General features: G+C 44.4%; 1 protein-coding gene across 2 annotated transcripts in view; it reads left to right on the forward strand.

Annotated features, from left to right (window-relative positions):
• HLF (HLF transcription factor, PAR bZIP family member) overlaps positions 1-20,520 on the forward strand; it is a gene marked incomplete at its 5' end in the record, with an annotated part of 34,075 nt that extends 13,555 nt beyond the window's left edge. Inside the window, 3 exons of one of the 2 annotated variants that reach the window (XM_082067135.1) lie at positions 13,696-13,916; positions 16,531-16,721; positions 16,826-20,520. In XM_082067135.1, the coding sequence (XP_081923261.1) occupies positions 13,696-13,916; positions 16,531-16,721; positions 16,826-16,913 (500 nt within the window). In that variant the 3' untranslated portion in view covers positions 16,914-20,520. Of the gene's footprint in view, positions 1-13,695; positions 13,917-16,530 lie in introns of both variants that reach the window. The other variant, XM_082067134.1, reaches the window with a different exon arrangement.
• Positions 20,521-24,499: the final 3,979 nt, after the last annotated feature.

Below are 24,499 nucleotides of genomic sequence, written 5' to 3' on the forward strand. Positions count from 1 at the left end.
ACGTGGCTGAGAATGTGTTCACTCTGTTCTGCCAGACTATGGCTAGCTGAGCAAAATACAGTGAAGCTCTGGGCTTCTGGCCAAGCTTTTATTTCAGTTTGGAGCTTACAGCCACATATTTGCTATTTGGCAGGACATCCACTGGGGTATATTTGGATAGTAATCTAGCATTGTTTTGCTGCTTTTTTTTTTTTTTTTTTTTTTTTTTTAAGATGCATACAGATAGCATAATCCCAACAGTTACTTGGGCCAGTCTGTACAGGATTTCTCAGTGTGCACCGTTATGTATGTGCACTCAGAACTTGTGGCCATGACCTTTGATAAATACAAGTCAAAGCAATTAACTTTCTTTTATTGAAAAAATTCTGGATGTCCTACTCTTTGCCCCCGTGTGCTGATAACAGAGCTATGTTGTTACTCTTTCCAAGATCAAAAGCTTTGCTGGGGTTTGATTGAAGTCCAATTATGGAAGGAAGTAGCTGTGCTGAAGCTCTGAAAATAGCAATAATTGTTAAAATAATAAAGTGTGTCCTTGTGTGTCTTTATAATCTTTAAAACTTCTTTTGGGGGGAAGAGGGTGGTTTTCCTCTGGTTTTAAAATGAAAATATTAGCAAATGTCTTGGGAAAATAGGAGTGTGCTGTTAGAAGAACAAGTATCCCTCTCTGGATTTCTTACTTCAGTTCTATTTTCCACCCTGAGCTGTTTGCATGCAGCCTGACTCATGCAGGAAAATAAAGCTGGATTTGATTTTTAACTGTATGGGAGGCTTTGGGTTTGGGGGGATAAAGGCTTTATGATGGAAACTCATTTATTTCTCTGTGAAACAAAAACGGGCTTTTCAAAATACAGCATATTTTGGAAAGTTGGCGCTGGGTTTGAAACCCCAACATCTCTGAGGGCACCCTTGGATGAAGAATTAGTACAAAAAGACATAATGCTTGGGGAGGGGGCACAAAACATGATCGGGGGCAGTAGTGTTGGAGGAGCAGCTCCTGTTTTTATGAAGGGACATTTCTCTTGAAGTGTGGGGAAGGGTTGTTTGGTTTGTTTTATGTGGACAGTACTGAGCCTGGAAGTCTGTTTTTATGGTGACTTTATCAGACGCTTCGAGTCATTTCTGAGCGGATCAATACTCGCAAAAGCTGATATAATTTTCCTGAAATCTGTATGTTGTTCTTCAGGTTATAAATATACAGATGCTTCCTCTGAGCATTTCCTGAATCTTCAGAGAGAAAGGAACCTGGGAGAATGAGCCCTGTGGTGAGACCCTCACCTGGTGTCGACTGACAGAGCTTCACGCAGGGAGAGCTTGATTCTTGGTGTTAAAACTCAGCATTTTGACATGTCTATTTATCAACTGCAGCATTCAGTTAAGTTAAACATCAAGGTGAATAAATAGAAATGAAGATGATAATGTGGACAGTTCTAAGTAAATATTTTCCAGCATTTTGCACTGCTCGCTGTAGGTGCTGCTTTGGTGATTTTGCAGTTGTGACTGGTTTGAACTTACAGCAAGATTTGAACAGGGTTTGTCTTTTTTTTTAAACTCACGTGCTTGCACACACATCTGATATAGGACAAGATAATCCCTGTGTGAAAATAAACCCTTGTGTACTTTCTTTTTAGCCAACTGGACTCAAAATCACTAATTACTTGAGTAAAATCTTTTGCATTATAGATAAATGGTATCAAGTAATAAGCCCAGAGGATTGTACAGATCCAGTGAAGCCCTTGGATTTGTCACGTGATCCTTCAAGACTAGAATTTTCTTAGCCCCTTAAATTACTAAGACAGAACGTGTTATTTATTCACGTGAATCTTACTGTTACACTCCCTCCATTGCAGGAAGAATTATTTAGTCTTTCTTCATTCACTTAAACATTTTAAAAACCATCTATTTATTCTCACCATGACAGTTTTATGTATATAACATCTTTAAAATATTCTGCCTAAAATAGTTCAGCTTGCTGCTCTTCACTGGGTTTGGATGGATCTTTGTTATACAAACTGCTTCGTTGCCTGCTGGAAATTTTAGTTGTCAAAAAAACCAACCTTAGCGAGGGGCTTAAAGATGTTTATACAGTCGGCAGCTTTAACAGCGCTCAGAAACAGCCTTGCCTGATCTCCAGGAGCTGCTGAAACTCATCAAGCAGGTTCCTGCTAACCAATTATCCAGTTAAGCAGAAAGAGGAAAGGTGTTTCTCTTGCTTGTTTTTTTTTGCTTTGCTGAGTTTAACCCATTCTTCCCCAAGCTTCGGTAATTGTGGACATTCGTAAGGCTGAGATAACAGCAGTGGGGGTCAGGAGGAAGAGAAGGGATCTCTGATCTTCCAAATACTGGTCTGTGCATTAGTGTGTATCCCTCAAGTGGGCAGAGACACGCAGCATAAATCCAGAGCACTCTGATTCTTAGCGGTGGGTCCAACCCAGTGTCCGTCACCTAGCATTTTGTCTTGCATTTTAACAAAATCTTTAAAAAAAAATAGAAAATATTCCCTCTCCAACCAAACCCTTCCCCACCCCAAACCCCATAATGAATGTTTCATTGTTACCAGAGCAAATTTGTTGGTTCCCGAACACTCCTACTGTGTCTTGCTTGGAAGGCATAAATTGCTTGTGTAACTGCTGCGGATAATATAAAAAACCTCTTTCTAGTAGAGTTCTGGTTTCCACTACATATTATAAGAATAAATAAATGCTCAGATGGTACCAGACAGCTGGGTTGTCCACATCTGACTGTCTTCTCCATTGATTTTTAAGGCAGGGCATGTGCATGGCTGTTTTAATGGCTATCAACACCAGATGTGTCTGCGTGGAAATTGTCAAGTCACAGTGCAGTTGTCAAATAATTTTGGTTGCGATTACTGGAAATAGTAAATGAGTGGGTGAGGTAAGGTGAAAAGACATCCTCAATTCCAGTAGAGAACAAGAGGATTTAGTGACTTTCCTGACTGACATAACAGATAATAACTTGGTGAATACTTTTTCCTTCTTACTGCCTGCCCAAGGAATTGGTTCCATGAGCAGCAACATCTCCGTGGGTTCTCTGATGCATAAGGAGGTGCCTCCAGCCAGGGAGTTAAGATCTTTCATTTACATTTTCACAAAGCTTGTTAGTAATACCTGTGGATACCTCTCTACCAAATCTCTATGAAGTTGGCCAACAGTTTCAAGAGTTGTTGGGAGGAGACAGACGTGCACAGCACAATTGCACAGAACTCATTTATCTAGGAAATGAGCTAAAGAATAACTGTCAAGTACTGGGGCACTGAAATGAAGCTTGCAAAGTCATTGAGGGAACTGAAAGGCCACTTGGTATCTAGATTGTGTATTTAGCCGTTAGCCAGGTACATGGGATATAGTTGCCCACAGTTTCAATCCACACAAGCAGATTTGTATCTGTCCAGGACCTGTCTGTGGAGAAGCAAAGTGTAATTTGGTGAGTGCATTGCTTGGTTTGGAAGTGACTGGAAGTGCTTACGAAGCAGCTGATATAAATACTCACCAGCTTCGGCTGCAGCAGAGCTTGATCTGGTGGTCTGAGCTGCACTAGCGGCTGAGTGGTCTGTGCAATAATCTTTGAGGACAGATAGGGCTTGCTTTAGTTTCCTGAGTAGCCTGAGGCTGTAACTGAATATTTCTGCTGTTCCACATTAGTTTTTTATTTTTTTAAAGGAAGATCTGTGAGTACAGAAGTTGGAATGCATGTTAATAACAAAACCTTAATAGACCCTTTTCGTCATCAGGATTTTATTGAGTTTTGCTTGTGTGTTGAGTCCTCAAGGACCTTATACAGGCAGCAAAATGGAGGCAAAGGAGGTAGAGCCAAATTTTGGTGTTACTGAGCAAGGGAGCTGCAAAGCTGGGCGGCCACCTCATCCCTAGCAGCTCGGAAAAAACCTTCTGAAACAGGTCAAGATGGGTTGAAACTCCTGCTTCAGTGAGTGCTTCTTCCAGGCTGCAGGTCGAGCGGGTGAGCGGAGCGGGTTGAACAGTGCGCGGATGGGCAGCAGCATCCGAGCGGGGTGTGGAGGGTGCGGAATGTACCCACACACAACCTGGGCATGAGGAAGCGAGATGTTCTCACCTGTGAATAGGTGAGTTACTTCTGGAGAAGTGCACCAGAACACAGGGCTGGCTTCTGTAGGAGGAAAGCATTGAAGGTGGCACAAAGCATTTGTATCGTGAAACCAGCTCTTAATTTATTTGTGAAACTCAGGAGCGCCATGAAGCTGGTTAGTTCCGTTTTCTTTATTCCTTCTGCATTTGTAAAAGGAGAGCAAATAAAAATGTTCTGTAAGCTTTGCTACCTTTTTAAAAAATATCATTTATATGGCACAGCTCTATTTTGTGTAATTTTTTATATCCAAAATACAGAGGGCTTTAGAATAGAGGAAGAAAAGCTGCATATCTGAGTTTAAGATAAAATAAGGTGATCTCTGTGACAGAGACAGCAGAAATGATGTGATATGACAGTTGCTGTAGCAACACCACCTACTTCATGAAAATCGGAGTTAACAGGAGTGTGAAAGGTAAAGCCCACATAATTTTCCAAGCCTATGTATTGTCGCTGCCCTCAGCTCGCGGTGCTTGCCAGCTCCCCAGTGTTCCTCGTTTCATTTGGGCATGGATACGCCTTCTTCTGCAGACCCGGTGCTCCGATCGGCAGGGGCACATCACGGGAGCCTGCGGTGTCTTTGCCTACAGGTGAAGAAGAGGAAAACAATGAGGGGTTGTGTCGTGTCCCGTCATCCCCCAAATCCTCTCAAAAGCCTTGAACAATAAAGTGCCATAAGGCCTGTGCTGTCCTGCAGGTGTCCTGTATGGAGGATGGGATGACCGCCGTTGTGAAAAGAGAACCAGACCAGTGGATTTACTTCTGTGGGAATCAGCTTTTAGTAAAGCACTGTTATATTTAATATAAATTGTAAGTATTGTAGAGACTGAAGGTGTCAGAGATAAGTACATTGGCACTTGACCCCCTCCTGAATAAACCCCAAATAGTGGTGTTTTGTACCAGTGATGGTTGCCCATGCGAGCAGGAGAATGCATTCCTTTTAACCAAACGACTCTCACATTTACAAGTGAAGTTGAACAATGTCTTGCCCAGTGTTCAGTGTTGTCATTTCTTGTAATCAGACTTTCTTTTTGAAGTTCCCTGGTTTTGTCTGTGTCTGATGTGCCATGAAAACCTGCATTATGCAGCAGCTGTGAAGAAGTAGCTGCGGACACGTGGGTACCGTCCAAATGCGACAGTCTGTTCTCCTGGAATTTTCTCTGATCCACAGTTCCGTGTTCCCTTCCTCCTCTGAACCACTTCTCAGACTACCTGAGACTCATGCCTTTGTGTACTTTGCAAATGAAGATAAATACATCAATAGCGAAAAAGATACAACCACACACCCTTGTGCTTTCTTTGTGTGTGTTCATTTGGAATAGTATGTAAAACAGATTGGACCTCTGCAGTTATTGGCTGTAACAAACCAAATACAAGCTTCGGGGTTTTGGTGTAGTGTTTGTGTTGGTTTCGTTTTGGTTTTAGTTTGTTTGGTGTATTTTTTATTTTGGTTTGGTTTGTGTTTGTTTTCCAAAACATGCTAGAGGGCCCTGATTTAAGGCAGAGAGAAAAAGTGTACTAAGGAGCGTTATGGGAACAGTGTATCTCCATGCTGGCAGCTCTACTTCTTAAAATGTGATTCTCTTATACAAATGACCCTCTATAAAGCATCAATTTAGTTTTGTCACATAGTGTACTTTGTTTTATCGAACAAAAAAAAGTATAAAAATAAAAAGCTATGTCAACGGAGAGTTGGGATTTGTGCATACAGGACGGATCAAAAGAAAGGCGAGCTTTGCGAGTTCCTGTGGCTCTGCCCAGTGACCCTTTTTCTTCAGGGCTGTATTGAGCGAGCAGCTGATAGCATCTCCTGCCTCGCCACCCGCTGCCGATTGGGAGGCAGAGGAAACGAACCCGTTTCACGTGGCTTTTCCATGCCATTGGAAATCTCACTTAGCTGTGTTTTGATAACACACCCAAGCAAGATGGGCTTGGGTACCAGAACTGGGTAATAGATACGTGAGTCATGGGTGGCATATGCTTTCGGGATTACACGGTGGCTTTTTGCAAGACCTGTTTACTCACTGGGAGCGTGCTGTCCTGGATGTGCGTTAGCCAAATAAATAGAACAATGTGAGAGGAACTTACTTGGTCTGGAGTCCTGCTGAGCACATTGGCAGTGGCATAAACACAACTTAAGGACAAGCGTTGGCTTTGTTTTGAGTGGTATTCCACGTGAGGGCATATTTATGGATGCCATATGCGGCTGTTATCTAAAGTGGGGGCTCTATCTAAAATCTGCTCTTTGAGTTCGGTTTATTAAAGCTGGGTATGTAATTGTCCAAGGAAAGAAAAACAAATCTTTTTGTCTTTTTATTAACAATTGTGATGCTTCTCTGGAACCTTCCCTTTAAGAAAACAAATAATAGTACTTTTTGAGGAACCTTACTATATGTGAATTGCCAATTAATGAAAATATATATAGATATGCCAAAGGACGTCACGAAGTTCCAATGCACCAGGGAATACCAGCATCTTGAAGTGAAACATGCTTCTAAGCCGAGTGTAAATCAAAATTAACTACCTGTCTGAATGTGCTTCCTGCAGCTTCTCTCCAAGCCCCATCCCCACCGAATGCCATTTTCTCCTGTGTTTGTAGGGCAAGCAGCGCCCTACAGAAGATCAAGAAAGGCATTTGAGAGCGCTGTGGATTCCATGCTTTTCAAGAATTTGAAAATCCCTGGGCAGTGTTCTGGGAGCAGGATCAAACCCCTGGTTTCTGTGGGTAGCGCTTGTGCAAGGGAAACACTGGGGACAGGAACAACTACTTTCAGGCAGGGGCTGGTTTGGGAGAGAAAAAAGGTTTTATTTCCTGGCAGCATTTAGAAACGGGGCCTCGTGGAGCCAAGTGCCGCCTTCACACGGGCTAAAGACAGCGTAAGGTTTGCAGAGGATGGATTTTGTACAAGAGCAGAGTCTTAAGTCCAGTAGACGTAGTGGAAGATTTTACCTGTTGGTGCCTCATATCTTTTATTACTTTTGAAGGGCAGAATGTTACTGGCACAGCAGGCATAGCATGTTATATGCACGTTATGCTAATGGCATACAAGAGTTGCAAAGTCAAGCCCTTAAAAGTGTGCAAACATTTGACCAAAGGCCACATGTCCAGCTTCAGATAGCACCCCCTTCCCTTGTCTGCTTGCAAATGCAGGTTTTAATTACATTATAGCCTCTGTGTTCCCTTTTCCCTTTTTGAACGTAGAGGTCAGAGCAGCTCTGGGTTGAATCAGGGCTGTATCAGGAAGGAAGCCGTTGTCTGTAGAATCTTGACCTCATTTTCTGCAGATGTGAGAGGATTTGGGGAACAGCAGGAGGAGAAGGGAAAATCTGGCAGGAAAGACAGAAGGGTTTTGTCTAGAGAGACTGGATTTTGCCATGAAGCTTCAGCAGAATTCTGAGCAAATCACTTAGTTATATGGGCTTGTCACACTGCATGTTTGCTTCCCATTTGGATACCTTGGGCACCCCTCACATCAGTGTACAGCCCCCAACCTCCAACAAGTCGGTGAGAGTTGATTTGAAATGCCGATAATGTTCGCTAACCTGAGAGGCTGGCTGCATACTTTTGATTTAAAACGTCTGTACTTCTTCACCTGTAAAGAGCTGGTGCTGCCCCTTTTTTCATTGGGGTCTTGTGGGGAAAAAGATGGTTTCTGTGAAGCACACAGGTGCAGAAGCTGTCAGTGCTGGAGCTCCTGCAAAGCTGATAATTGTATCTTTGCAGGAGGCTGGAATAATTAGTGGCAAAGAACGCATGGGCCCATTTAGATAAATCAAAATGGGTGAAACAAGGGACTCCTGCCCTGTTCTCTTCAACGATGCTTTTCTGCTGGGTGCATTCATGCCTGCAGTAGCTGGATTTTAAGAAGGCAAACAAAAGGGCAGTAACACAGATCCAGCAGCCAGTGCACAGGCCACTAGCTCAGTTCAGTGAAAAGTTGGCCAGAAATTTTTGACAGGTTCAAAACAAAGTATAATATTTTTTGCTGAACCTTTTTCGGGAAACTGTTAGACCCATTTTGGCAGAAACATAATTGGCACATACAGATCCAAACAGAACGCTTGAAATCTGGCAACGGTCTGAGGAACTGAAGACGGCATCGTCTAATGGGAAGTGTCAGATAATCTTAATAAGAGTACCAGTCCTGCCTGAAATAATAGTGGAGAGGCCCAGAGCAGGAGGCACACAATGCTGAGAGGGGAAATGACAATTCTCTTATAATTAAATGCACAAGGTTTGTAAACAATGCTGGTATCTTTAAAAAGTACACATTTTAAAAACGCTTGTGTGTGCCAGTCTTTTAGTGCGTGTTAAAAGCAGCGAGTGTGTTGTGGTTGCGTTGGTTTAAGATCCTTCTTTCCGCAGGAAGCGTTTGCCGTCACCCCGCGTTCAGCAGAATCGAGTTCATGTAAGATAAGGAACAGAGGAATGTCTGTGCCAGGTTGGAGCACCGGTCAAAAATACACTAGTCTGCTGTTGCTTCAGAAGAAAATCAAGCTCCTCTAATAACTGTGTTAGATAAATATACACAGAGGTGAAGTATCTTCTCCACCCCAGGCAGAGGGGCTGGTTTTGTCCTGCTGGAAGATCACACTGTGGCTCGTCATTCCCTTTAGTGCTCGTATAGATTATGGTCTGGTTATCTATATAATTGTTTTGGTTTCTCTTATAATATCGTGACTGAGGAATTATAATATTGTCCTTAGTTAAACCTTGGTCTCCAGAATTTTCCTTTTCTGTTACTGCCGGTGGGGATTTTTGCCTGCCTTGATTCCTGCGCGCTGCCTTGTGTTCTGCATCGAGATGACTTTTCCTGGAGGCTGAAGGGGTTAATGCGGACAGAGATGACAGATTAGTCCGGCGCAGGATTTGGAGTAAGAGAACTATCCCAAATAGCTGGCCGGCCGCCAGGCGGGTAGACGACTTGGAAAACCGATCAGCAGAGCTGTGGGCTTCTCTGGAGCGGCTCCGCATGACGATTATCTGTCAATTTAACTGCTGTACTGCACAGTCAGACCAACATACCCAAAGTGTCTTTAGTTTATATAAGGAAAAACTATTAGCAAACACGTATTTTACCTCTGGGCTGCTAATAAATTGAATGAGAAACTCCTCTTTTCTTTCCCTCCAACATATGTGTGAAAAACAGGGGAAAATATTTTGATTAGAACATTTCCGCTCCCTTTTCTTTTCTTTTTCTTGTCGCTGTTCTCCAGCCAGCTGTTGAGCTGATGAAAAGTGTGGAAGGGCTGCGAGAAGGGAGACTTTGTGAAAATCAGGCACATTTCTTCAGGAGCTGAATGATTCAAAACCGAGTTCCACATAATCCACCAGGGATCCCTTGCAATACGAATAAGAAGTCTGTCAAGCAGTGGTGCAGTTGAAGAGGTTATTTCTGTCTTAACTCTCCTGGGCACATCTGGTAGGTGGGATGTTTCAAAAGGGGGAAATTAAGAAGCAGGATATGGTGATTGAGCTCCCCATGATACCAGATCAGCATTTTGGTTTTGCAGGTATATAAAAATGCTACTGTAGTTTTGAATTATGAATTTTAATTATTGCAGGCAATTAAAAGCTTTTTTTTTTTTTTTTTACCGGCAATTTGGTGACCTAGATGACACAAGTGAATGGCCTCGGTCCATTTTTCTTTGAACAAGGAACCACACTGAAAATATTGCCATTATTTTGGACTTCCTCGCTGGTAACCTCTGCTGCGAGGAGGAGGACTGAAAGGGTTAGGACAGCCAACTTTCTTTCAAGTCCTTCTTTCTGGAAAATTTTCCGCTATTGCTAATATCTGCCAAAGCAACGCATTAGCAAGATGTTGGGGCAGCTGTAACTGCTGGGGTTGTGAAAACCTGCTGGGTCCTTGGCCAGGAGGCACCTGGAGCTGTGTCTGTCCTGGCGTTCTTGCTGTTTCTTGAGTAGAGCTCTACAGTGGGAAAGTCTCCAGAAAAGAGGCCAGTGTTGACATAGTTGTGGTCTCTCCAGGCCGTGGTTGAGACACATCACCAGGGTGGTATGAAGGGAAGTTTCCATTAACCATTGTTCCCAGCTTGCATCCACCAGCACCACTGTGGAGTTCTGCAGCTGGATTTCCAAAAGAGCTTAATGCTCAAGAGCTCTCATTTCATCAGCTTAAATAGAGGGGCCGAGTTCTTTCCAAAACACTTGGCAATCTCAGCCCCCATTGAGAACAAAGCTAAGCACATTAAACAGGCCAGCCACTTCACTGCTCTGAAAATCTGGCCGCTGTTGTGAGCGCAGAGTGTTTAAATAATACAGAGACTGGCTACAAAGGCATCTGGTCCCGATGCCGAGTGGTGAGGGGCTTTACCTTGGCCCGGCCTCGGCGGCTGGTTCCCTGTGCATCGCAGCCTCTGAGCGGCTCTGTCTCCGGGTGTTGTGACAGCCCTCAAGCTTGCTGATGTGAGGATTAGTCGGCTGCTGGGCACATGATGTTCAGATTGCTGTGCTTATTTGACCTACCTCTGATTGCGAGGAATTTAGTGCGTAAAAATAACACCCTGAACAAATTTGGCAGAAGGATGCGCAGCTCAAGCGCCGTGGCGAGGAGCTCGGGCAGCCGTGTGCTCCTGCAGTCGCAGCAGCGCCAAGTCCAGCGCAGCCCACGCTGTCGCCCTGGGTTCCTGCATCACATAGATGCAATGGCCGTTAGCCAGTAAACTAACAAGGACAGGTTCCTGGCTTGTGTTGTTGGCAAAACTTGAGAGAATAAATAAAAAGTCACGGAATGCCAGGAGTTGCCTAATGTAAAGCTCTGGACAAGGAGTTTTTCTGGTTTTTCTGTCTGGGGTTTTAGACACCCTTATTAACTCCGTTGTGCTCCCTGGAGTTCCTGATCACCTAGAGGAGTGTGACAGGACAGGGAGTCGGCCCGCGTGGGCTGATACAGGTGTGCGTGCAGGAACATCGCACCGGGCAAGAATCTTCAGGCACCTGGGTGATACCGTTCAGCTCTGTGCACGACTTGTTCAGGCTTTGCGTTAGTGAACAGCATTTACTTCAAATGAGCTTCACGCTGACACCTGGGGCATCTTCTGTTTGCTGAAGGACCAGGTCTTTAGTAGCGAGAGCTTCTTAGACTGGGGAAAGTGAAATGTGTGCACGTAGGGAACAAGGCAGGATCTTGATTGCTGTAGGTTGTTCTCCCCGATCACCTTGGAGATGCATCGCTCTCACCTTTATTTTGCTATTGCGTTGGTAAGATGCGATACCTCAATGCCATGTATTTAAAAAGAGCATTTTTTCCCTTTACCTTTTTCAGAGAGAGCTATTGTACAGTTTATTGAATCCAATGATTACAAAGCTCATGTAATTGCGTAATATGGCGCATTGTAGATAAATGATAATATGTAAACTGATACCGTGTATCTAGAACTTCAGCAATATTTAAATACAGGCTCTTCTGGTTTAGGGCCATTGGAAAGCCAGGGCAGATTTCACAATCTGTTTGACTTTTAGAAACACTCTGCATGGTCACCTGGAATATTATAGAAGTATTCAGAGCTGGTGTCTTGATTCATTTTTATCTGTATTATAGAATTTGCAAGATTTGTATGTGAGTATGTCTATATATTTGCATTTTTAAAATATCTGGCTGCTCTGGTACAAGCATACATCAAAGGAAGCTTTCCTGCATTTAATCCTTTAAATAAGCCTGTTTCTGCCAGCCCATACATCTGACATGAGATGAGATTAGCCATCCGTTTAAAGGCAGGCTATGAGTGCCTTGGTGCATTCAAGCAGTTCCCTGCTGGCTCTGTACAGACACGGCGATGTGCTGAACACCCGGGCGGGCATCGCCGCTGTCCCCGGGCACGGCCGAGGCGCTTCCCTGGGGAAACGCACCGCGCCCCGGGCAGCGGAGCGGGCCCTGCGGGTTCCCCGTGCCGTTCCGTGTCCGCGCTGCCGCCCCCGGGGCTCGAACCGCTGAACACGCAACCCCCGCTCCAGGCGGCGGGACGAGCGGCGGCCGGGAGCGCCCTCGGGCGGCCGCGCGGGGAGAGGCCGCTGCCGCCTGCTGCTGCCCCCTGCTGGCCGGCGGCGGGGTCTGCTGGCCGTGACGAGCCGCAGCACCAAACAGCGAGCGCTCAGCAGCAAAAAACCTTGCGGGGCCGGAGGCTGGAGGGGAAGCGCGGTGATGTTGGCACAATGTGGGTAGCGGGATCCTTTCACTCCCTCTCCTATAGGTCCACATCTATTTTAATAACTTTGATCCTCCTTTTCTCTTTTCCCAGGCTCTTACTAGCCTTTCCTGGAAGCCAGTTTTATCAGTGCTATTTTAAAATAAAAGTTACAAAAGATGAGCTCACAGTTAGCAAGCCCTGGTTTGCACAATGCAATTCCCCGGTGCATTTTTCTATGCAGTTCCAATATTGTTGCTGTGATCTTTTAAATCAAAATAAAAACTACATTGTTAACACTGGCCTTGGTTTAGAATTAGAACTGACATTTAATGTTTACCATTTTACACCCTAAATGCTGCAGATGCAGACACAAATAAGGAAATATTACACAGTCACAGGATGTTTGTGTAGTTATTATGAAAGCTGTTGTATTTCTAAAGTCAAAGTGAATTAGCTAATAGCCAAAATTATAAAAGGCTATCTGCTTCAATCAGAAGTCTTCCCTCTGAAGTCTGTGAGGCTGGTACTTCTGAGGCATGTGGAGACTTATGAAAATTCTGCCCTTGGGAATAGTCCATGTTTAGGCAGCTGACTTTAGGATCCTATTTTTGAAACCTTTGGTTGAGATTTTAAATTGGATTTTTTTGTGGAAATGCTGCCTGAATTGGTATTGCAGGATCTTGAAGGCTGTATCTAGGATTAACAAAAGAAAAATGGGTGATATCATTCTCTTCTGGGGAGATAGGCTCCATTTTATCAGATTTTATATGCCATAAAGGAGCAATTTGGCATAAAGAAGTGTTCTTTCATTTTTGCAGAGCGTCTTTAAGTAGTCATCATAGCCTTTGGTGTTGCTGGTTTCCTTCACTGTCTTTTTAGAATATCACCGGTAGGATCACATAGAAAATAGCGCTCTCCTTAGTGGAGTGCTTCAGCACAGCTTGAAAGTACATTTTCATGAGATATTGTCCTATTGCGAGTGCTGTGCATTGTTCGACTGTAAACTAAACTTACCCTCAAAGGTATGTATGAAGAAATCCATGAGAAAAGTGGGAAGGATCACAGCATGGTGGATAAATCAGAGCTAAATGACAGTAGTTATGATTTGTTCCTGAGGATCTTAATGAAATGACACGAGTCAGAGCGATATGTATTCTGCCAGCAGTCCAGTGCAACTTGGTGTTGGATTTGGTGATCTTAAGTGGGCAGCCAAGATTAGCAACCAAAATTAGGCACCAATTGTGAAAATAATGACATGAGCATATCTGGATATGTGCCCTATAAAATGGACAATCTAATATTTACAGTGAAAGCTTGAATACCTATTGCTTGTAAAGTTTTTCAGGATCTTCTAAAATCCATATTGAGTGATGTTATTTACATATTTTCTTCTAACATAGATGAATTTGTCCTTTATTTCCGTAGGTCAGATCTTGCCAGCAAACCGAAACACACCAAGTCCCATTGATCCCGAGACTATCCAAGTTCCTGTTGGCTACGAACCCGACCCTGCAGATCTTGCTCTTTCCAGTATTCCTGGCCAGGAGATGTTTGACCCTCGTAAGCGCAAATTCTCTGAAGAAGAGCTGAAACCACAGCCGATGATTAAGAAAGCTCGCAAAGTCTTCATTCCAGATGACCTGAAGGTAAATTGGAACTGGTGATGAGGGTGTTTGTACAGACTCTATGACAGTTATTTTCTGACATAGAAGTATGAATCTGTTTTCTCCTGTAAGGTAAATCTGCCAAACTAAAGTTGCAGAATAAAACTACAATGTTTCTGAATAAGACTGAGGGGAGGATGTCCCTTATTAGTTATGCAACAGTTGAAATTCATGGGATCTATATTAATTTCCTTTGTATGCCAGAAACTTCCTGCGTGACCTTGGACAAGCTTATTTTGTCCCATATTTCCCACTTATGAAACAATCTGATCATGTTTCCTTTTCCTCCATCCTCTCTCTGTCTCATCGGCATGGACTGTGGGTTTTTTTACGGAAGAATCCGTCTCTCACAGGGTCCATGGATGTCCCTGATAATGACAGAATGGAGCAAACTGTGTCTTCTGTGGAAGTTTAGCTCTGTGTTTATTAATCAATGGGAACACTGTAGTAGACTCTACTAATCTATGTGAGAGAATCAAAAGCAGAAAACAGAGTAAAATTATTCTAACAAAAAGAGTATTTTAATACAATATTTTAAGTATATTACGATAGTATTTGAAAAGCAAGAGCACCCTTGTCTATGCTTCTCACAGCACTCACATGGGCGTTCGGCCGAAGAGTGAACGGGAGGGTCAGGGTCTCGTTTCCCGAGATAATCACGTTGGTCGCCCTTGACTCCTTCCAGAGGGCTCGACCCAGGCGCTGCCTCGGCCCTGGGTGCGGAGCGGCTGCCGCGGTCTGGGGGAGGGTAAGCAGATTACACCAGGCAATCGTCTCTGGGTTGCATGTGATTTTGAAATGCCAGCCTTACCTCTTTCAGGCCTGGATTAAGGGATTTGCCATAGCAATTTGTTAAAATAAAGATGGATGAAGCCTAGGTGGCACACTAATGAATTGCTTAAAGCTGATTTTTATAGGGTGGAATGAGATGGGAAATTATAAACAAGATTTGGGTCATAGCTTTTTGCTGCATGCTTGTTTTTAAGAGGATTTTTGGGAGTCCTACCTAAATACAGGTGAAGAGCAGTGTAGAGATACTGCGGCTCAAAATCATCAATGCTGCACACCTCATTAAGCTAATATGAAGCAGTTGTAGAGTTCTTGCAGCAGTCGTTTTGCTCTTGCTTTGTCTTTATGCAACAGCGGGAGAAGATGCAGAGCAGCCGTGTCAGGCCCGGGCTGCCTCGTGCTGGCAGACGCAGGAGCGATGGAGCGTTTGTGCGCTCGGTGCAGCGAGGAGCGTGCGGCTCCGGGTCCCTGTAGTGGTTATGGTGCTGTGCCACCGTGCTTGGTGACACCCGAGAGCCACACAAGCAAATGTGAGCGTATAAAAACGGAGGGATGACTGCGGGAGGTGGAGTTTGAGCTGTTTAACTTGACCAGGGGGTTTGAGGGTTGAATGGCTGCATCGCTTCCTCTGCAGAGAACTGAATTTCACTTTTTGTGAGAAATGCTGCCCACTTTTTTCTTTACTGACCTGTTCTAAATTCCTAGAACTTCATTCAGGTTTAAAGCAATATTGAAGCTGCTGTTTTCACTGAAGGTTACTTCACTGAAGAGTGGAAGAATCAGGTGAAATGAAGTAGTAGCTTTAGAGCCATTTATGCACCTATGCCTCCTAGAGGCAAATCTTGAGTGTTAACGCTTTGGGGATGTGTCAGCTTACGAAACTTCAGAGTTTAGTGGACCTATTTCTGGCAAATGCTTTTTTTTTCTTCCCCAGTCAAAGCCTATTGCACTAATCCCTTGGCGGTTGGTACCAGAACAGCCATCCTTGTTGTGCCAAGGAATCCTTTTCCAGCGACTCACTGTTCAAGGTGCAAACAGGAGTGCACTGGGGCTCTGTAGAGAAAGAGCTTTGAACAGAGAAAAGGAGCTGAACGGTGGACAAAATGGATGATACCAAGAATGTGACCCACGAGGATGGAGCCAGGCTCTTCTCGGTGACAACCAATGATAGGACAAGGGGTAATGGGTTCAAACTGGAACACAAGAGGTTCCACTTAAATTTGAGAAGAAACTTCTCAGTGAGTGTATCAGACACTGGCCCAGGCTGCCCAGGGGGGTTGTGGAGTCTCCTTCTGTGCAGACATTCCAACCCGCCTGGACACCTTCCTGTGTAACCTCATCTGGGTGTTCCTGCTCCATGGGGGATTGCACTGGATGAGCTTTCCAGGTCCCTTCCAACCCCTGACATTCTGTGATTCTGTGTTGACTGGGAAAGAGGAGCCAAGGGATGAGGGACATGCAAGAGGTAATTAGTAGACACACATGCAAGAGGTAATTAGTACTGCTCCAGCAGCCAGTAGAGAGTCAGCACATGCAAAGGTGAATACGCTAACAAGGTCAGCGTGGATGGGAGATGGATTGTACTGCTGGCATATCGCTTCGTTTTTCCTTGGAGGAATTCACAGTCGAGAGGATGAGGGGGTTAGTGCCAACATTGTGACAGGATGGATTGTGCCGTGTAAATCTGTCACTTGTGCCGAGTTAAGTCATAACCAGTCTGCAGACCGTGGCGAAGAGCAGGTCCTGCTGGCCGCTCAGTTTGCTGAAATCTGATACCGTCTTTGTCTGTCTTTCTGTCTTTAATGAGCAGGATGACAAGTACTGGGCGAGGCGCAGAAAGAACAACATGGCTGCGAAGCGGTCGCGGGACGCGCGCCGGCTGAAGGAGAACCAGATCGCCATCCGCGCCTCGTTCCTGGAGAAGGAGAACTCGGCTCTCCGCCAGGAGGTGGCCGACTTACGGAAAGAGCTGGGCAAGTGCAAGAACGTCCTTGCAAAGTACGAAGCTCGACACGGCCCCCTGTAAATTCAAGGAGAGGGGGAGTGGGTTTGTTTATTTTCTTTTTTCTTTTTCTTTTTGTTGCGGGTTGGCATTTGACTAGATGGACAATGTGTTTCCTGTTCGATAGCACCGCACCCAAACCAACCTTTCTGTCTTCAGCACTTTACCAGAAGCAGAAAAACAACTGACTTACGTCATTTTTGTTGTTGTTGTTTGCGCGTGCGTGTACCTGCGTATGTGTGTTCACACGTCCGTGTATGTGTGCGTGCGCTTGCGTGCGTGTGCGTGTGCATCTCAGCACTTCCCATTTTTACGAACCCTCTTCAGAGGGTGCCACATTTTTACCTGGACTGTTGAGAGCCGCCATAGTAAGCTTTTTATTATATATATATTTTTTTTTTCCAGTGCTGCTTCAGATTAGGGTTTTTATGTTATCGTAACCAGTTCCATCCTCCTGATTTACTTGGAAAGATCCCAGTATAAATTATTATTAAAAAAAAAAAAAAAAAAAAAGGAAAAAAAAGAAAAGAAAAAAGAAAAAAATGTAGATCTCAGTTTTTTTGGAGAGTAACAAGCTATTGTTTAAGTATGTCTAATCAGAAGAGTTAACATGCTAATAAAGTGCACAAATAATAATTTAGTACTACACTGCAGAGATATTAATTTATAGATCGCTTTTGTTGTATTTTAAGTTTTGGTGATAATCGTCTTCAGATTTAAGGCGCTGTTAGGCGGAGTTCGCTGTACTCATCCTAGATCCCGTCACGGCTTCTCTAGCTCCTAAGGTTCCTTCCTCTCGGACCCAGGTCGGTGGGAGCACGGCCGGTAGAGCACAGAGTGTTTGCACTGCCCGTACCCGAAGCAATAATCCCGTGTACGCTAGCGCGCATGCTGCCCGGGTCTTCTAGTGGACGTAGGACGGTTTCCCTACCCAACAGGACTTTTAACGTCTTTAACGAAAAGTAAAAGACACGTTAACGTGAGCATGCTAATTGTACCCCTGCTAAAGGGAGCGCATGTGTAAGAAGCAGGATAATTAGTTGAAACGGGAACAAAATTAATAGTATCGAATCAGATCCAATGTCGAAATCGGAGGGGCTTTTCTGTTTTCAGTTAGTTCTGCATTTCTTCGAGTTCCATTTTGTGACTAAAACTTAAATACCTAAATTCAGTTGGTTTTTCCCATGTTCTGTAATATATTTTCTGTGGATTATATCTTGCTGTTTTAAAAATCACTTTTATTCAGTTAGAGGACGTCACTGGTTCGCAAAGGCCATTTTTGCTAGTGATTGTTGTTTCGAGTGTGACATGAACTGATGGTTCTGAACTTTATTGTTTTAAACTCTATTTGCTTTGAACGCGTATGTTCTAATATAAAGTGGACTTCTGAAAAATGAATGTAAGAGACACTGGTGTATTTCAGGAGGGGATGGTGTTGTCATATACTGTGGTTAATCCAATCAATCTAAGTGTTTACTATAGACCAAAAGAATAGATATTATAAAATGTATAAAGTTTATACAGAATAATTATAGTATGTTTGTTTTGTACAGTATTTTTCAAGTACAAATACTGACAATGTATTTTGAAAGACATATATATAGCAAAAAGAAAGAGCTATTCCATATTTGAAATATATAGCAAAGATATATATTCTCCATTATTGTACAGAAAGGAAACGCTTAGTGGGTTGTTGGTTGTTGTTTTTTAAAGAAAAAAATCTTTAATATTTTAAGCCTACCGCTGGCATGTTCTGTGCTGGAGATTAAATTCCTATGGAAGTCATATGGCTTTCTAGAATGTTCCATATTACTGAAAAAGAGACACTTTATTATTTTCCATCAGAAACAAATAAACTGTTGAATAGGGACAAAGCACAACGTGGATTTTAGTCAACTCTTGATTGGACAATACAATATTTTCTAAAGGCAGAAAAATATAACACAACACAAAGAAAACCTCATCGTAATTTCTAATCTGCTGCTGCTGCTAGAGTCTGGTTCCAGCTGATTTGTTTCTAATAAATAGCTCTGTTCGTGTATGCAGTTGTACGTACTGCACACGGTTATTGACATGTGAGGAAAATATGGTGCTACATGTCTTGCTCACAGTTTTCTAAGTGTTTTGACATTATTTTCAAATAAAAAGGTGGTTCATTCCATTAAATCATTATTCACGCTTCAGGAGATTGTTACAAAGGACTCAACCTTTTGTGCAGCATTAAAAACACCCTCTTATCAATGGCATTTTTCCAGTATTTTTCCTCAAGCATCCCTGACTTGTCCGCATCCCTTAACGTGCAGCACTTACCTGTGGACCATTGACTCAGCAAACTGAATTTCCATGTGCTGCAGCAAAGTTTCACGTGTTGTAAGTTATTTCCTATAGGTCAGGATGAGCCGCTGGGCGCCCGGGTAGCGAAACGAGACTGACGGCGTTTGGCACCACTCGGTGCATCTGCTGTCACCACTATGAAATCAACTGTATATTTCCCCCGGCGGGGCTCAACCAGCTGCTGCTGAGGACACACTTTTAGCGGCAACACAGGGAATTGCAACAGGTTGTAATCATGGTGATTATTCCTGACCAGGAGGAATGGGGTGCATGAGGTTGGTCGGATCCGCTGGTGAGTTGCAACATCACCGCAAATCTCTCTTTAAAATGTAAAAGGCAGCTTGGAAAAACAAAAACTTACAGATAATTCTTTAATTTCTTTTGGGCAGGGAAGATAGGGAGACGGTAGGTTTTGTAGGCTGGATATCAGAGATTTATTAATTAAGGTCACAGAGGAACATGGGGGTTTCCAGCAGCCCCAGGACTGGGATGCGCTGGGTGAACTGGGGCTGCTGGGGAACCGGTGGGACTTGGGCTCCCAGCGCTGACCATGGGACCTGGAAAAAAAATACAAGGACAAAATATGTGGTCTAAAACTTGGGAAAAAACCTGGTTATGTGCCCCCAAATAACAATCAAAAATAAATAAAAGAAAGTTTAGCTCATTTTCGGTTCCCAAGGGCAGCATAGCTGGGCTCAGCACACCTCTGGTGGCTTTCTTGCTCATGAAGGAGCTTGTAGGTATATGAAATTGTAATTTTATAAAACCAGAAATATCTATATTTGCAGAATAATTAATAGTATGTCTAAATAATTCACTGACCTCTATTAAACCGTAAGCATTGGTAAAATGCTTGTCTTTTTGTTTTTTGCTGAAACTTAGTGACTTCTTTCTTTTTACAAAAGAATGCCCTCTACAAATGGATTGAATTTGCCATGTATTTGTGAGCACGAGCAGCGCGGGGCTCTCCGTGGGAAAGCCCAGGGCAGAGGAGGCGGGGGGGATTATTTTTGTTACTGAGTGGTGCTAAAGGCGCTAAACTTGGCACCATGGAAATAAAGTTCTGACTTGAATCCACAGACGCGAGAGATTCGACATGAGAGGGGGACCTGACGTGTGAATCTCTGGCCTCTGCGGGTTTGAAATAACCCCACTCACTGCTTTAAATCTATTTTTGCATGTAATTTACACTAGAGATGTGCAGATTATTTTTATTTTCTTGACTTTTTTATGTGAAAGTGGAAATTAAAAAAAAAAAGTATTAAAACTAACAAGTGATCAACCATTGTATTTCTGGCAACACCACAAGACAGCATCTGTTTAAATACAAGTTTAACACATAAGATCAAGCTGTATGAGATGAAATGGATTGCATCCTGCGTGCTGTTTGGCCCAATTTTTATTTTATTTTTTGTCTGTTATTCTTAATGTTTAATAAACTTTTAAATTTTTCTTCTCTCATCTGTGTGCTTGCTTTGGTGTGTCAGGGCTTGGGCAGAGGGGTTTTTTTGGCCCTGGTTGCGGTGCGGGACTTGAACTTCCCTGCTGTTTGTTGGAAGGACGACTCGGCCGGTCACAGTCCAGGAGGTTCCTCCAGTGCCTTGACGATAACTTTGTGATGCAAAAGGTGCAGGAGCCGACTAGAAGAGGCGCACTGCTGGACCTCATCCTCACTAATGAGGAGGGGCTGGTTGAAGCGCTGGCTTGGTTGCAGCGACCATGAGATGGTGGAGTTCAGGGTCTCATGTGGCAGGAGCAGGATAGCAAGCAGAGTTGCAACCCTGGATTTCAGCAAGGCAAACTTGGGCCTTTTCAGGCAATTGCTGGGGGAAATCCTATGGCCCTTCTACTCTGCCCTGGTGAGACCACATCTGGAATATTGTGTCCAGTTGTGGCCCCTCAGTTCCAGCAGGACAGGGAGCTGCTGGAGAGAGTCCAGTGCAGGGCAACAAAGATGCTGAAGGGAGTGGAGCATCTCCCGTGTGAGGAAAGGCTGAGGGAGCTGGGGCTCTGGAGCTGGACAAGAGGAGACTGAGGGGGGACTTCATTAATGTTCACAGATATCTAAAGGGGGAGTGTCAGGAGGATGGAGCCAGGCTCTTCTCGGTGACAACCAATGATAGGACAAGGGGTAATGGGTTCAAGTTGGAACACAAAAGGTTCCACTTAAATTTGAGAAGAAACTTCTTCCCAGTGAGGGTGACAGACACTGGCCCAGGCTGCCCAGGGGGGTTGTGGAGTCTCCTACTTTGGAGACATTCAAACCCGCCTGTCAGATCCCCTGCCTGTCCTGCTCAGTCCCTCTCTGTATATCTACATATAGATACAAATGTAATAATTATATTTCACATAGTGTATTTGTCACTATTTACTAATATAGGCTTGTAATATATAGATAGATTTTGTTGCTATCAATGTCTGGTTTTGACATATTCTGTATACTATGCACAGAGAGATTTGTCATCATACACACCCCAATCTGTGCATGGTGTGTATATGTACACATACACCATTGTAGATCCAGGTATAAATTCAGTTATATTTTCAGACAGCATGTTTAGCAGAACGTAGTAATCTAGGTTTATATTTATGTATCATAATTAGGTGTTTTATTACCATAAAGTTCTGTGTTTAATATAACTCTGTGTTACACACAAAGTATCTGTTATAAAAACATGTATGCACAAGTGTCCCTGTGCATGTGTAGCTATATGGACAAATAGCTATAAATGCAATAATTATGTTTTCAGAAAGCATATTTAGCAGAGTATTCTTAATAAATTCATCATATTGCCATTTACAAAACAGATTTTAGTGGTATATAAAGGTGTGCTTACAGGAAAACGATGTAAACCACTTTCCTGGGGCTATACACATCCATCAGTGCCCTCACCCCGCCTCGGGTGACAGGAACCAAAGTTTGTCAGGTACCAAGTCCCACAATCAGCCCAGATCACTGTAATACGATACACGTGCCCCATGTGCTTATGTGTTCTTAGATGAGGTGTAGATTTAGCAGCTGTTTATTATTTTATGTAATGTATACAACAGATAATACAACAGAGAGAGCTGTATTTTTAATATACAGTGATGTATGACAGAAAATTTCCATATAGAATTAGTCATTAGCATACACACATGTACATATAAATAACCATGGGGAGAGAAACGTTCCGTGGCTGTGTGGGCAGAGCTGCATTTCTCCAGCTCTGCCGGAAACCCACTGGGGTACCGGCACCATCCTCATCCTGTGCTACCAGCACCATCCTTCCCGTGCGGTACCCACATCATCCTCCCCGTGTGGTACCCGCATCATCCTCCCCATGTGGTACCGGCACCATCCTCATCCTGTGGTACCCGCATCATCCTCCCTGTGTGGTACCGGCACTATCCTCATCCTGTGGTACCCGCATCATCCTCCCTGTGTGGTACCAGCACCATCCTCATCTTGTGGTACCCGCATCATCCTCCCTGTGCGGTACCGGCACCATCCTCATCCTGTGGTACCTGCACCATCCTCCCCGTGCGGTACTGACATCACCGTCATCCTGTGGTACCCGCATCATCCTCCCCGTGCGCTACCGGCACCATCCTCATCCTGTGGTACCCGCACCATCCTCCCCGTGCGGTACTGACATCATCGTCATCCTGTGGTACCCGCATCATCCTCCCTGTGTGGTACTGGCACCATCCTCATCCTGTGGTACCCGCATCATCCTCCCTGTGCAGTACCGGCACCATCCTCCCCATGCGGCACCCGCACCATCCTCCCCCTGTGGTACCCGCACCGTCAACATCACCGAGCCCAGCTCCCTCGGCAGCACCGACAGCAGAGGTCACGCAAGAGCTGTGCAGCGGCTTTTCCTCCTTCCTATCTGGCCGTATCCTCCTGAATGCATTTTTCCCTCTGTGACGCTGCAGTACATATAATACTTGACCCTAAGAGGATGATGATCAAATATTTTGCATATTAGGAGGCCCAATTTCAACCAAAATACGAGAACTGGCCACACTATTAGGGAGCAAACAATAGTCAAGTTTCACCTGGGACTGATGAAACAAGCCAGAGGTAATTTCTTCTAACAAAGACTTTGGCCAAGTGGCCTCGTTCTTCTCCACCGTATTTCAGTTGCTGTTTCACATCTGTGCTTTTGCAGCCTTCAGCCAGGAGGGGCTGATTTTGTCTCTGCGTTTCCCCCTGGGCTCTCCGCTGGTTTCTGGGTATCACCTGCCTCGGGCTCGCTGCCCTTCTCCTGAAACACAGAATTACAGCTCCTGCTCCCACCTCTCCCTCCTTGTGCACTGTGGCCAGTTTCTCATGTCCTTATGTCACATTATCAGCTGGGAAAATTGTTTCTGAAGTCATCCTGGGACACCCCACTAATGGTTAAATGAGGTGGCCATGAAGAAGGACTGAAGGGATTGTGTGTGTTTAAATCTAAGGGAGAAGCAAGCCAGGGAAGTGGTGACCATCTCCAGCTGTGTAACAGCTGAGCCCATGGCAGCCAGGACAAGGAGTAACGGGCTGAAGTTACAGCAAAGAAAATATCGCTTGGACAGCAGCAAAAAGCCTCAGAGGGCAGAGGGTGAAACACTGAAATAAACTGCCTGGGAGGATTGTGAAATCCCCGTTGTCAGAGGCTTTTTAGAACAGGTCAGACAGGCACGTCAGGAATGACAGGCAGAGTTCATCCCGCCTGCGGGCACAGGACGGGCTAAAAATATCTCGAGTCCCTTCCTTCGAGCTTTCTGTGCAGTGATTTAGCAGAAGGCTGATTAAGCTGCTCAGCACCACCGTCAGCTGCAAGACAAAAGCCATTTTCATTCACTCAGATGTTCACATATGAAGATACACATTTAAAAAAAACCACAAACTCCATATTCCCTTCCTAAACTAATCCATAGCTTCCTAAGTGCAGGGTTTTTAATTTGAAAGCTGGTTGACTCCCCACAGCAATGATGTTCAACCCTTTGGCATTTACGATGCTGCTAACTCATCGCTGTTTGAAGCCGAACACACCGCAGGCTCCTGAAGTTCTGTAGATGTTGTGTGTTGGGTTTCGCTGTTTCCACATCCTGAATAACAACAGCTCTCCCTCCAAGCATCCTGTGCTCTGCTCTGAACCTCCTGCTGGAGACCAGACTCGGTCTCTGGCCGATCATGCCAAGGAACCACAAACTGGCTGGTTGCTGCCCGTACACCTCTGAGCACTCCTGGGAGGAAACACAACATACCAGAAAGCCAGGAGACGTCTGCCGGAGCTCAAACCACTGACTCAGTAGTTCTCTACTAAGGGCTTTTCACCTGTGTGAAAATTTAAGGGATATTTTGGAAGGCACCTAAAGGATTTGGGCGCACAAAGCTACGGCTGGCAGGGCTCGTGCTGCCGAGCAAGAGACACCCGAGCAGATCCTTCGGAGAGCTGCTCGCTTCATTGGA

This window comes from Streptopelia decaocto (genome assembly GCF_964273445.1).
Source record: "Streptopelia decaocto genome assembly, chromosome: 16".
NCBI lineage: Eukaryota > Metazoa > Chordata > Aves > Columbiformes > Columbidae > Streptopelia > Streptopelia decaocto.